Source organism: Stegostoma tigrinum, chromosome 9, assembly GCF_030684315.1.
Source record: "Stegostoma tigrinum isolate sSteTig4 chromosome 9, sSteTig4.hap1, whole genome shotgun sequence".
Taxonomy (NCBI): Eukaryota; Metazoa; Chordata; class Chondrichthyes; order Orectolobiformes; family Stegostomatidae; genus Stegostoma; species Stegostoma tigrinum.
In genome coordinates, this window is record NC_081362.1 from 22,556,108 (window position 1) to 22,569,807 (window position 13,700).

The 13,700-nt window shown below is 40.2% G+C and overlaps 2 protein-coding genes across 4 annotated transcripts in view; both read left to right on the top strand.

Moving 5' to 3' along the window:
* The window catches only part of LOC125454934 (protein PET117 homolog, mitochondrial), a 42,382-nt gene extending 29,454 nt beyond the window's left edge, over positions 1-12,928 (top strand). For both annotated transcript variants that reach the window (XM_048536285.2, XM_048536286.2), the window contains one exon: positions 12,756-12,928. In XM_048536285.2, coding sequence (XP_048392242.1) covers positions 12,756-12,920 — 165 coding nt within the window. In that variant the 3' untranslated portion in view covers positions 12,921-12,928. The remainder of the gene's footprint in view (positions 1-12,755) is intronic.
* A 179-nt stretch (positions 12,929-13,107) lies between these two features.
* kat14 (lysine acetyltransferase 14) overlaps positions 13,108-13,700 on the top strand; it is a 45,570-nt gene continuing 44,977 nt past the window's right edge. The window contains exon 1 of one of the 2 annotated variants that reach the window (XM_048536275.2): positions 13,108-13,386. In XM_048536275.2, coding sequence (XP_048392232.1) covers positions 13,119-13,386 — 268 coding nt within the window. In that variant the 5' untranslated portion in view covers positions 13,108-13,118. The remainder of the gene's footprint in view (positions 13,387-13,700) is intronic. The other variant, XM_048536277.2, reaches the window with a different exon arrangement.

Below are 13,700 nucleotides of genomic sequence, written 5' to 3' on the forward strand. Positions count from 1 at the left end.
GTGTAAGTTTGCATACCACAAATAACTATAGGCATACACGTGAGCACCGCTTTGTACTATAGTTATCAAACCTGTAAACAGTTTATCTAGTTATATTTCCCCGTCCCTTTTCTTTTCCTTCAAATTATCATTCAAATTCTCTTTTGAAAGCCGCGATTTGATCGACCTCTACAAGACCCCTAAGGTTGCCTTTGGTTCTCTTACCAGCCCCCTTAAGTTGATGTTCCCTTGGTTCCTAGCCAGAGTACAATATATTTTTCTCTCTAGAGAGCTCACCTTGAGCAAATCTGAAAATTTTGAAACCGTGCTCCATACCCCCAAGTCATCGTCATTAAAATATATAAACAAACGGTAGTCCTAATATCTAACCCCTGGGGAACCCGATTAGATACATTGTTCGACTCTTTAAAAAATACATCCCTGAACAGGTTGTTTGAAAATATCTATAGCAGCGTTCTGTTTGTTGTCACTAGCGAATGTTGCGTAAATGTTGCCATCATTCTTGTAATTCCTTATTGACTTTAACAAGCTCTTTGTGTGGCACTTTCACTAAATGTATTTTGAAGTCTCGTGCACGTCCTTTCAAACAATTACTCTCATGACTTTCTACTACCTCTTCAAAGACAACTTAGTTTACCTAATTGTTTCCTGTAACGAATTCTTGATGGCTGTCCTTACTTTATCTACATTTGTCCAATTGACTTATTTTTTTACTGGATTATGGTTTCCAAAAGCTTTCCTGCCAATAAGATTAAACTGACAGCTGTGCAGTTGCTGGGATAGAGAAGGGTCCAGGCCCGAAACGCCAAGCTTTCCTGCTCCTCTGATGCTACTTGGCCCCCTGTATTCATCCAGCTTCACACCGTGTTACCTCAGATTCTCCAGCATCGGCAGTTCCTATTATCTCTGTGCAGTTGCTGGCTCTATTTTTATACGCTCTTTTGCAAAATAATGTAATGTTGCAATTCTTTAATCATTTGACAGAGGATAATTTTTTTTAGAGTTCCACTTCAGGGCCACTTTTTGAATTTCAAACAATACTTTTTCATTCTCACCAGTTCATTTGTTAGGTGATGCAGTCTTGTAGTAACGTTACTTTATATATTTGTTTGGTGTATTTGGACTTTGCTTGACACAGAATTAGAAGAATTTTTCAATATGCTGTATAATTATCAAACCCCATTAAACTTAAATCATGTAGAAAGGATTAATTTCCTATAACCCCACAGGAACTAAATTGCCATAAAACAGGCATAAGTTAATAAAAAGTTATTTCAAAATAACTTGTAGATATATCCTTAAGACTGTAAGGTGTAGGAACTGAAGTACAACATTTCAACCCATCGAGTCTGCGCAGCTTTAGGTCAGAACTTGGCTAATCTGATAATCTTCAACTCCACTTCCCACTTTTTTTTACCTGCAACCCTGTAATTCACTTGCTGATTAAAGATTTGGCTACCTCGGATTTGATCGTAAGACCGTAAGAAACAGAAACAGGAGTAAGCCATTCAGTAGGATCGTGGCTGATCCGACCTTTCTCATGTCTGCATTTCTACCCTTTCCCTTTAAATCCTTGATCCCCTAGTGATCAAGAATGCCCATCAGCTATGATTAAATGGCAGAGTGGACTTGATGGGCCGAATAGCCTTACTTCCACTCCTATGTCTTATGGTCTTAAGAATCTATCTCTTAGAGTATTAAATTTGTACTTAATGTCACTGCCTCCTCAGCTCCCTATGGTAATGAAATCTACCAAATTGTTACCCTCTGAGAAATTCCTCCTCATTCTCTACCCTAACTGGTGACCCCTTATCATTCACTCTCAAAACGCTATTGCTCTAGATATGCCATCTGGAGACTGGTAAATTCACAGATAATGCATTCCCATCATGTTCACAAAGTTGGAAAATTTTAAATAGGGTTTTAGATACTATTCTCTGTATTGCATCTCAGATTTATATTTAACAATAATGGATACAGTGTTTATTACAATAGCATCCGCAAGAGATTACCAGTACATTTGCAAGTAATTCATTATCTCAGTGATTAAGATTTCCTAGACTGTAGTCAGGTGATTGTTCATTTGTTGACATCTTTGAAACAGTTCTCTTTACTCTCTCGCTCGCTCTCTCTCACCCTATTTCCACTTTGTCTTTCTGTCTCATGCTGTCTCTGTCTTGCACTGTGTCTCTCTTCACTCCCCCACCCAACCTTTGCAGCCCTCTTGTCTGTCTCACACTTTTTGTGGCCTTCCTCTGTCCCTGAGCCCAGTTGTGAATTGTGACCCAAGCACATATCCATCTTGGCTTTTTTTTGTTATTCACTTATGGGATGTGAACATCACTGGCTGGCCAGCATTTTCTTGAACCACTGCAGTCCACATGCTGTCAGGGAGAGAATTCTTGAGATTTTGACCCAGTGACAGTAAAGGAACAGCAATGTACTTCCAAGTTAGGCTGGTGAGTGGCTTGCAGATGGTGTTCTCACATTTCTCACGCCCTTGCCCATCTAGATGGAAGTTGTCATAGGTTTGGAAGGTGCTGTCTAAGGACCTTTGGTGAATTTCAACAGTGCATCTTGTAGATAATACACACCGCTGCTATTGAGCGTCAGTGGTGGGGAGAGTGGATGGCACTTCATCCACAAGCCATGAAGCGGGCTGATTTGTTCTGGATGGTGTCAAGCTTTGATTGTTTTTGAAACTGACCCCATCATGGCAAGTGGGGAGTATTCTTTCACATTCCTGACTTGTACTTTGTAGATGGTGGATAGGCTTTGAGAAGTCAGGAGGCAAATTACATGCCACAGTATTCTGAACCTCTGCTTCCTGTTATGGCCACTGAGCTTGTGATTAGTCCAGTGAGTTTCTGTTCACTGGTAACCCCAAGGATGAGGTACTGTGGGATTCAATGATTGTAACAATATTGAATATCAAGGGGTAGTGATTAGAAGATCTCTTATTGAAGATGGTCATTGCCTGGCATTTTTATGATGCAGATATTACTTACCACTTGTCCGCCCAAGCCTGAATGTTGTCCAGATCTTGTTGCATTTGAACTTGGCCTGATTCAGTATCGGAGGAATTGCAAATGGTGCTGAGCACTGTGCAGTCATTGGTGGACATACTCACTTTTGATGTTATGATTGAGGGTAGGTTATTGATGAAGCAGGAGAAGGTGGGTGGGCCTAGGATACCACACTGAGGAACTCCTGCATTGATGTCCTGTTGCTGATCTTCACCAACCACAACTATCTTCCTCTGTGCCAGGTATGACTCCAGTCAGCCGAGGGTTTGCACACTGCTACCCATTGATTCCAGTTTTGCTAGGCTTCTTATTGCCACACTCCGTTGACTGCAGTCCTGATGTCAAGGGCTGTCACTCTCATCTCACATCTCGAATTCAGCTCTTTTGTCCATGTTCGAACCAAAGCTGTAATGAGGTCAGGAGCTGAGTGTACTGAGCAGGCTGTTGTTGAACAGGTGCTGCTTTATAGCACTGTTGATGACTTTCCCATTATTTTACAGATGATTGAGAGTAGACTGATGGAACAGTAATTGGCAGGATTGGGTTGAATTGGTCCTGCTTTTTGTTTGCAGGATACGCCTGAGCAAATTTCCACATTGTCGAGTAGATGCCAGTGTTGTAATTGTATTGTAATAGCCTTGCTAGAGGAGCAGCAAGTTCTGGAGCACAAGACCTCAGGTGTTGGGGATTTGTCAGGGCTTATAGCTTTTGAAGCATCCAGGCCTCTGATTGTTTCTTGATATCATGTGGAGTGAAATGAATTGGCTGAAAGCTGGTATGTGTACAGTTGGAGACCACTGAAGGAAGCAGTTCTTCTGGCTGATTGTTGTTGCTAATGCTTCAGCTTTCTCTTTTGCACTGATATGCCGAGCTCTTTCATCATTGAGGATGGGGACGGTTGTGGAGCTGTCACCTCCAGTGAGTTGTTTTAACTGTCCACTTCCATTCACGACTGGATGTGGCAGGACTGTGTAGCTTAGACCCGATCTGTTGGTTGAAGGATTAGTTCTGCCTGTCACTTAAAGTTTATGCTATTTGGCATGCAAGTATGTCTGTGCTGTAGCTTCGTCAGGTCGAACCTCATGTATGCATGCTGCTGCTCCTGGCATGCCCTACTGCATTCTTCATTGAACCATTGTTGATCCCTTGGCTTGATGGTAATGTTTGAGTAGAGGATATGCTGGGCTGTGAAGTTGCAGGTTAGGCTGGTGTACAATTCTGCTGCTGTTGATGGCCTGCACAACACCTCATGGTTGCCACATGTTGGACTGATAGATCTGTTCAAAGTCTGTTCCAGTTGGCACAGTGATTGTGCCATATGAAATGATGGAGGGTATTCTCAATGTGAGACTTCATCTCCACAAGGACTGTGTGTTTGTCACTGTCACTGGTATAGTCATGGACAGATGCATCTGCAGCCAGTAGATTGGTAATGATGAGGTCAAGTATGTTTTTCCTTCATTGGTTCCTCCACCACCTGTTGCAGACCCAGTCGAGCAGCTCTGCCCTTTTGCACCCAATCAGCTCGGTCAATAATGTTGCTTCGAGCCACTTTTAATGCTGGACATTGAAATCCCTGATCCAGAGTACATTTTGCTCCCTTGCCACCCTCATTGCTTCCTCCAAGTGCTCAAATGGAGAGGACTGATCTATCAATCCAGGTGGTCAGTGCATGGTCATCAGCAGCAGATTTCCATTCCCATGTTTAACCTGAAGCCATGAGACTTCATGGGGTCTGGAGTCTTTTTTAAGACTTTATAGCAATTGATTCAACTGGGTGGTTTGCTGGGTCATTTCTGAGGGCAGTTGAAAATCAAACACATTGCGGAGAGTCTGAAGTCACAGACAGATCAGGTGTGGATGGCAGATGCCCTTCCATGAAAGACGTCGTATCTTTCCCACTATATACTACATTTGAATATAGCTTCTTGAACAAAATAGATTCTGCCCTTGTTGCCCTGCTAGAAATTGTCATTGTCCAGCACTATTACATACTCCTTAATCAATGCGACTCTTTCCTAGTTTTTTTTCTAAACATCACTTCACCCTGAATATTTAGTGCCCATTCCTGCTTTGTTTTAAGCTACATCTCCATATTCCCATGTTGCTATTCATGCCTGGAATTCCTAAGCTTTTCAAGACTAAAAAAGACAGCTAGGATCAAATGAATCTCTTGAAGCTATAAAAAGTGTAGGCACATTCATAAGAGGGAAACCAGGAAGGCACAGAGGATATGAGATAGCCTTGGCAGATAAGGTTAAGGATAATCTGAAGAGATTCTAAAAGTACATTAAGAGCAACTAGAGAGACGGTAGGGCCCCATAAGATCAATGAGGTTGTCTTTGTGTTGAACCTCAAAATATCAGGGAGATATTAAATGAATATTTTGTCAGCTTTTATTGTGGAGAAAGATATGGAGGCTAAAGAACTAGAAAAAGAAGGAACTGTTGCTAAATTAGGTAAGGAATCCATTTTTTTTTACAGACTGGATTATGCCATAATGGTGACAAATTCCCAAGGAAACTGCAATGCTACAGCAATCAATCACCTGCAGTTGTAAACTCTTGAGTTAACTTAAAGTGAATGCTTGTATTTGAGGCTAATTTTGTTTGGGATTTGATAGTACAACATTGAAGAAAACAAAGTGTGAAGCTGGATGAACACAGCAGGCCAAGCAGCATCTTGGGAGCCCAAAAGCTGACGTTTCGGGCCTACACCCTTCATCAGAGACTCTGAGTCTCTGACAGAGTCTCTGATGAAGGGTCTAGGCCCGAAATGTCAGCTTTTGTGCTCCTGAGATGCTGCTTGGCCTGCTGTGTTCATTCAGCTTCACACTTTTTGTTATCTTGGATTCTCCAGCGTCCGCAGTTCCCATTATCTCTGATCACAACATTTAAGAATTCTGTTTATGGACCATTTGGTAGCATTCTAATTAGGACGCATAGGATACCCAAGAGTATTACCTTTACGTAGAGAAATTAAGTGGATGTACAGTGTAACAAACTACAATCATAGAAACCACTAAATCAAATTGAGTACTAAAATGCTACCATAACTCACTTTCAAAACCACATTGCCTTCTTCAGCAATTGTCTTCCATTTTATTTTACTCTACACGGATCTTAACTGAAATTCCACCCTCACAGTTTCACATTCACCTACTCATGTTGTTCCAGCCAATTGGTTTGTCACTTCATGGTGTTATTTTTGATTATTTCTATTTATCTCTCTGTTGTAATTAAACAGTTCATAGATCATCCCTTTACTTGTTATTCAGCTGTTGACACTTTACTCACTATGCTTGCATTAATCTGTTGACACTCTTGATTACCTGCGTAGACTTGTTATTATTCAGCCACTCAGCGCTGTCCTCACAAGGAGGAGTCCAAAACTAGAGGACATAGGTTTAAGGTGAAAGTGGAAGATTGAAAAGAGACCCAAGGGGCAAACTTTTCCATGCAGAGGGCAGTGCATGTATGGAACGAGCTGCTACAGGTAGTGGTGGAGGCTGAAACAATTACAGCATTTAACAGACATCTGGATGGGTACATGCTTAGGAAGGATTTAGAGGGATATGGGCCAAATTCTGGCAAATGGGACTTGATTTATGTAGGATATCTGGTTAGAATGGACGAGTTGGACTGAATGGTCTGTTCCTGCTGTACATCTCCATGACTTGCAGATTTGTAGAGATTCAACATCATGTTTATTTTCAGCCTCAGAAGAGAGGTTTGCTTTTCAGGTAAGAGAAGTATTTTGCATTTGGGAGGATTTCTCTTTGATCTTAGTGGTGGAATCACCTGGGACAGATTGGTAAAGGATTTGAGTCTTAAATTTGAGATTGAGACCAATTCTTCGGTTTCTACCATGACATCTTTAAATGAGCCATGAAGATTCTCTTCAGTGAGAGCAGAAATGACATTGTCATCCATATTCTGAAGTTCTACATGTGAGGTCAGATTGTTTCCTTCTTGGTTTTCAACCAGTTAAGGTTGAAGCATTTTCTGTCCATCCTAAACACAATGTTTGACACATCTGGAAAGCTTGTTCTTGACAAGATGAAGAATGTTGGTATATGTAAATAGAGAAAAGGATGGGGCAATGACGCATCCTGTTTCACCTCATAGGATTATTGTTGCTGACATTTCATTATGGAGGAGATGGAGAATGTTGATGAGTTTCACTGGACAACTGACCTTTGACACTGCCTTCCACAGAATTTCTTGATTTAGTCAAGAAACAGAATCAAAAGCCTTAGATTGATGAAGGTCATATAGAGTAGTTGGTGTTGTTCCTGACATTTGTCTTGGAGTTGCTAAGCAGTGAGGATCATGTCCGTTGTTCCACGATTTGGTCAGAAGCCAAACCTCTCCTCTGAGGATGACATCAATGAACATGATGTTGAATCTCTGCAAATCTGCGAGTCATAGAGATATACAGGAGGAAACAGACCCTTCAGTCCAACTTATCCATTCTGACCAGATATCCTACATAAATCTAGCCCCATTTGCCAGCATTTGACCCATGCCCTCTAAATCCTTCCAATTCATATACCCATCCAGATGTCTGTTAAATGCTATAATTGTTTCAGCACAGCGATGGGTACCGCGCCTACCTTTCCTCAGCAGGTACTCTCCTTTGATTGCCTCAATCACAATGCATTCTTTGAAGTGTTCTTTTTGTTGAAGGCTGATGTTTTCTCTGCCTCTCAAACAGATTCCATCTTTACTCTGCATCAGTTTGAAGTCAAGGGTGTTGGGTCCATATGTTGCTTGGGTGGCACAGAAGAAACCCTAGGTGTCATGCTTGTTAGTAAGGTGTTTCAGCTCCTTATCCGCCACAGTCCACCATTCATCCTTGATTTAAACAGTTCAGAAAAAGGCTTAACATTGAGCAGCTTCAAGTAGCAAGCAGACTAGCAAACTTCCAACAATGTCTTGACTAAAATTTCTGGAAAGGTTATTTTAATCGAGCTGATGAAATCTGGAACGAGCTGAATACAGCCATCATCTTTGAAGAGTCCAGAATACCCTAAGCCTTCAACGAGAATGACTACATCATCTAAAAACTCATCAATTAGAAGAGGAATGCTCTTCATGCATGGTATAACAGCATTATCATTGAGGCAAAGAGGAGAACTCTTCAAACAAGAAAGGTAGAGTTACAAAGAAGAACAAGGGTAATCAAGACCCAGTGATGGAAGAGGATCTGTATCACTTTGGTTGACAGGGACGAAAACCTTAATTGGAGTACGGCGCGTTCTAATGGTATGAGACAAGAACTTTTAAAAGTTGTTGGGAGTAGAGTAATAGCAGGTAAAGGGATGACTGACAAGTGGGTGACTTTCAAAAGTGTGATAACAAGAGTTCAGAGGCATTATATTCCTGTTGGAGTGACGGGTAAGGTTGGTAAGATTAGGGAACAATGGATGAATAAAGATACTGAGGTTCTAGTTAGGAATAAGAGAGAAACATATACTAGGGATAGACATGTGGGATCAAGTGAATCTCTTGAAGAACAGGGGCATTCATAAGAGAAAAATCAGAGATGCAGTGAGAGAATGTGAGATAGCCTAGACAGGTAATTTTAAGGATAATCCAAAGAGATTCAATAAGTACTTAAAGAGCAATGAGAGAGAAAATAAGGCCCCCTAAAGATCAACGAGGTTGACTTTGTGTTGAACCTTAGGAGATGGGAGAGATAGTAATTTAATGTTTCGTGTCAGTTTTTACTGTGGAGAAAGAAACGAAGGCTAGAGAACTCGGTGAAATTAATATTGATGCATTTGAAATCCGCTCACATTACTGAAGAGGATGTGCTAGAGTTCTTAGCAAACATAAAAGTAGATATCTGGGAACTGATCAAGTGTATCCCAGAACATTGTGAGAAGTTAGGGAGGAAATTGCAGGGTCCCAGCAGAAATATTTGTATCATCTATAGGTGCCGGCGGACTGGAGAGTGGCTAATGTTGTGTCTTTATTTAAAAAATGCAGCAAGGAGAAGCCTTGGATATAAATGCATGAGAGTCTGACATCGGTGGTGGGTACATTGTTGGAAAACAGGATTTACGTTTGCAGAGGGAAGGAATGATTAGGGATGGTCAGCATGGTTTTATGTGTGGGAAATCATGCCTCACAAACTTAACAAGTATTTTTGAGGAAGTAACCAAAAAGATTGGGGGCAGAGTGATAGACATTGTTTACTTGGAATTTAGTAAAGCCTTTGATAAAGTTTTGCAAGTAGCCTAATTAATAAAGTTGGATCACAAGGGATTCAGGTGAGTATACTGATTGAATACAAAATTGGCATTAAGGTAGGAGACAGAGGGTGGTAGTGGAGGATTGTTTTTCAGACTGGAGGCCTGTGACCAGTGGTATTCCACAGGGATGTGTACTGCGCTTACTTTTGTTTGTCATTTTATATAAAAGACTTCGATGAGAATATAGGAAGCACGGTTAGTAAGTTTGCAGTAGACACCAAAATTCATGGTATAGTGAACAGTGAAGAAGGTTATCTAAGATATTAAAGAGCCCTTGATCAATTGGGCCCATGGGCTGAGGAGTGGCAGATGGAGTTTAATTTGAATAAATGTGAGACATTGCATTTTGGTAAGATGAACAAGGGTAGGTCTTGTATAATTAATGGTAGGGCACTGGTTAGTGTTGTAGAACAAAGAGACCTGGGGTTCAGGTATGTAATTCTTTGAAATTTGCATGACAGGCAGACAGGATAGTTAAGAAACCACTGAGAATGCTTACCTTCATTGCTCAGACCTTTGAATATAGGAGTTGGGCATCATGTTGAGGTTGTATGGGACATTGGTAAGGCCTTCTCTGGAGTACTATGTACACTTTTGGTCACCGTGTTATAGGAAGGATATTATTAAACAGAAGAAGGTTCAGAAAAGATTTACAAAGATGTTGCTGGAAGTGGATGGTTTGAGTCATAAAAATAGGCTGGGACATGTTTGACTGGAGTGTAGGAGGTTGAGGTGTGACTGGATGATAAAATGATGAGGGACTTAGATAAGGTGAATAGCAAAGATCTTTTTCCCTTAAGTGGGGGAGTTCAAAATAAGGGGGCATATTTTTAAGGTGAGAGGAGACAGTTTTAACAAAGGACAGGAGGGGCACTTTTATTTTAAAGTGTGGAGTTAGCGAGTGGAATGAACTGCCAGAGGAAGTGATGGATGCAGGTACACTTAGGATGTTTAAGAGGCATTTGGATAAGTATATGAGTATGAAAGGTTGGGAGAAATATGGGCCAAATGTCGGCAAGTGGGCTTAGTTTAGTTTGATCGATGTGGATAAATTGGACCGTAGGGTCCTCCCTGTATTTTTAAGATAAATTATAGATATGTTTGTTGAAATGACCTATTGTTAAAATGAACATATATATTTTTGTGATCCTGTTGCATAATTATCAATATAAGAATCATTGTCTGCAGGACAGACTCTTTTAAAACTCCTCAGCCGAACACTTTTGGCATTGACAATTTGTCAGTGTTATTGTCTTAGATATTAAGCGACTTCATTAGTGGAAGTGCTTGCATCTTTCTGCATCCATTGCTTTTGAATATGTTAAGTCAGCTGAAGGCACAGAACCAATTTTGAAAGTCACCATTTGGCCACCTTGGTTGAGATTATCTCAGAGTTATCCTAATGTTCTTAAATGGCATTCCTGTGACCTCTGCCCTGGCATAATCATAAAGATGATAGTGCAGGCACTACTTATCACAGTCAGGTGGTGTTTGCTGGCTACTTTTTTGAGCTGTGGTGTTGATTAATAATGGGAGTAATATATTGAATAGCCTCCTATAAAAACTGTAAATGATTCAGCCTTCTGATATATTGTCTATCATTTTTTGGCCTGAAATTTGATGGCATTGTTGTTCATTTTGCTGTTATGGTAGTGTTGGAACTTCCAGTAATGAATTGTGCCAGCAACAAAAGGTAGTACTGCTCTAATATATCTCTTATTTTTAAAATCTTTTGCAGTCTTAAATTCTGTAGAGAATAGACAGATTACAGTCTGAAGTAACATTTTCTGCTTTGAAAGATTTCTTAATTCTTTCTCATTTGTTTCTCTTTAGTTGCGAACATATTTCCTTTGGAGTCTTTTATGTGAACAAACATCCACAACTTACATATATTGTCTGTTGTTTAACAAAACCTTTTAAGTTACTTTAGATTTCATTGTGAAGTCAAGCCATGTAACTGCATTATGCTGCTTAATGTGGAATTGAGAAATGCACTTTGACATCAGGGTTGTTAATGTAGACATTATAAAAATTATAATATTTATAACATCTTGCCTCCTTTCCTCATCAGACTTTGGCTGTTACTTTAGAATCCTAAAAATCAGCAGTCATGGCACCTTCTTTCCTTTCTTTACTGTCATTACATTACCTCTTCCATTATATCCCATTCTACTTCTGTTTCTGAAATCTTTCTCTTGTTGTCTTCCCTCTCAACCTCCTAACCATTATCTCCCTCCTTGCTTTCCCAGCCATTCTAGCTGTGATTAATGCACTAATGTTGCAGATTCCATCAATTTGGCTGCTTGCTATGGAATCCAGCGTTCAATTTTCTCTTCCTTCCTTCTTTTGCTAGTGAATTCATAATCCTTTCTTCCCATGGTGATGTTGTGTTGCATCTCTTCTCTTGGTCTTGTGTCCAATCCTCTCCAGCTGTCTGACTGTCAGATAATTTTGTTATCTCTGAGTGTTTGATTCTTGTTCTTTGCTGTCAGACAAGAAATGGGAGAGAGACAAAGACTGCATCTCAGCAAAGATAATACCTCACAGGGAAAGCTAGGAACTGATGTCTAGAAGCATGTGTAGCTAGGTATTGAGATTTGGACTGTCTTTTGATCAAGGGGCCCTCGTTTATGGAAAATGCAAGAATGATTAGTGGGAAGTAAAATGCCTAACATCATATAGAAGGTGACATAACACTGAGTTTGTACTACTCGTATGGTTAATACTGGTACCTGATGTCGTGCGCTTGCACCAGCACATTCTGTTTCCTGTGTTCATTTCAGGAATGTGAAACTTTACTATACATGTGGTTCAACGCACACTTAGTGGATTGTGGATTCCTGGCTGCCATTTTAAAAAATGCAACAGAGGAGTTGGTTCTTTTCTGACTTCACTGGGCCAAATATGAATTCAGATGCTGGAGAATCCAAGATGGATTCCTGATTTAGCTGCTAGGAAGTTTAAAATGATAGCAGTTCAGCTGCTCCCATGCAGTACTTCATTTCTGGAAGGTGTTCTACAATAATTGCATTACAAACTTTGCTCTGGGTACTCAGTAAACTTTGACTTCACGTGTTCTCTTTAATATTTTTAATGGATACTTGAACAATATTTTATACTTGAATCAGTAATCCCACATTTTAAAAGGATGTGAAGTGATTGAGATGCCCCTCTTTTGGATCAGCTTTTGAAAAACCCCCATGCTTTAACGTGGAGATTAACATGAAACATGGTCGATGGAGTCTAGGTCTTGAACTTGGCGACATCTCAGCAGGTTAAACTGTCTCAGCTAGTATTAAGGGCTTGCAGAGAAATGTGATGTTTCACTTTCTTTCTTTGAACTTCCAGTCACTTGAATGATTAGGATATGCATCTTTAAAGCTCCTTTGTAATGTTGAGCAAATTAATGTAACTTTTTATATTGATCACTAGATGAATTTCTAAAAGAAACTAAATCTTTCTTTCCCTAGAGATTGCGAGAAGGAGTCTTCAGAGATCTTGAACGACAGGCACGCAAAAAGGAGAATCTTCGAATTCTGGAGGAACAGATTAGCCTGACAAAGAAACTGGAAGCAGATCGACTTCAGCAAAGTTCATTGACCCCAGGAAGCTCTCAACAGACTGAAAAGCAGTAGCCTTGTTTTAATTTTTGAATGCGCAGTGATGCCTTTGGGTATTTAATAGATGACAGATATCTTTACCCAGCCTAATTCTGGAAAACGACGTCTTAGAATTATTTAACTTAAAATGAATATAGCTGCTATTTGGGTGACTGCCATGATGTTCTAGCCATTGACTCCTTCTAGTGCAAACTTTGCTAGAAGTTTGGGAAGATGGATGATAATGAAGAGCCAAAAAGCTTAACTGCTCGCCAAATGGAGGATGAATGTGCAAGAATGACTGCCTCAGAAGGTTTGGAGGAAGGAGAAGTTGAAGGGGAAACCCTACTGATAGTTGAGTCAGAAGACCAGGCTTCAGTAGATCTGTCCCATGATCAGAGTGGGGATTCTTTGAATAGTGAGTTAGGTGATGAAGGGGAGATGTCCTGGATGGAAGAGATGTCCTATTACTGTGACAAATGCCAGAAGTGGATACCTGCAAGTATGTATGCTACTCTTTAAAATATCCAAAAGTGTAACTGTGGTACTTTTGTTAGACTAAAACAAAGGAAGTCTCTCTAGTATCCATAATCCTTCTTAAAGTTACAGTGGAGTATTCATCCCACGTGGTTGAGTTTAGTTTAAAAAAAAATGCAAGGTATTCAAATTGCTTAGGGTAAAGTGTTTTGTGCAATGAAAATATAGTTAAAAGAAATAGGACTATGTGAATTTAGTCATATGATCCATAAATCATGCCAAAAGACAAAAGTAAGTGCTATTTGTAAACCAGGTGCGATATCGTTAGCCTCCAGCTTT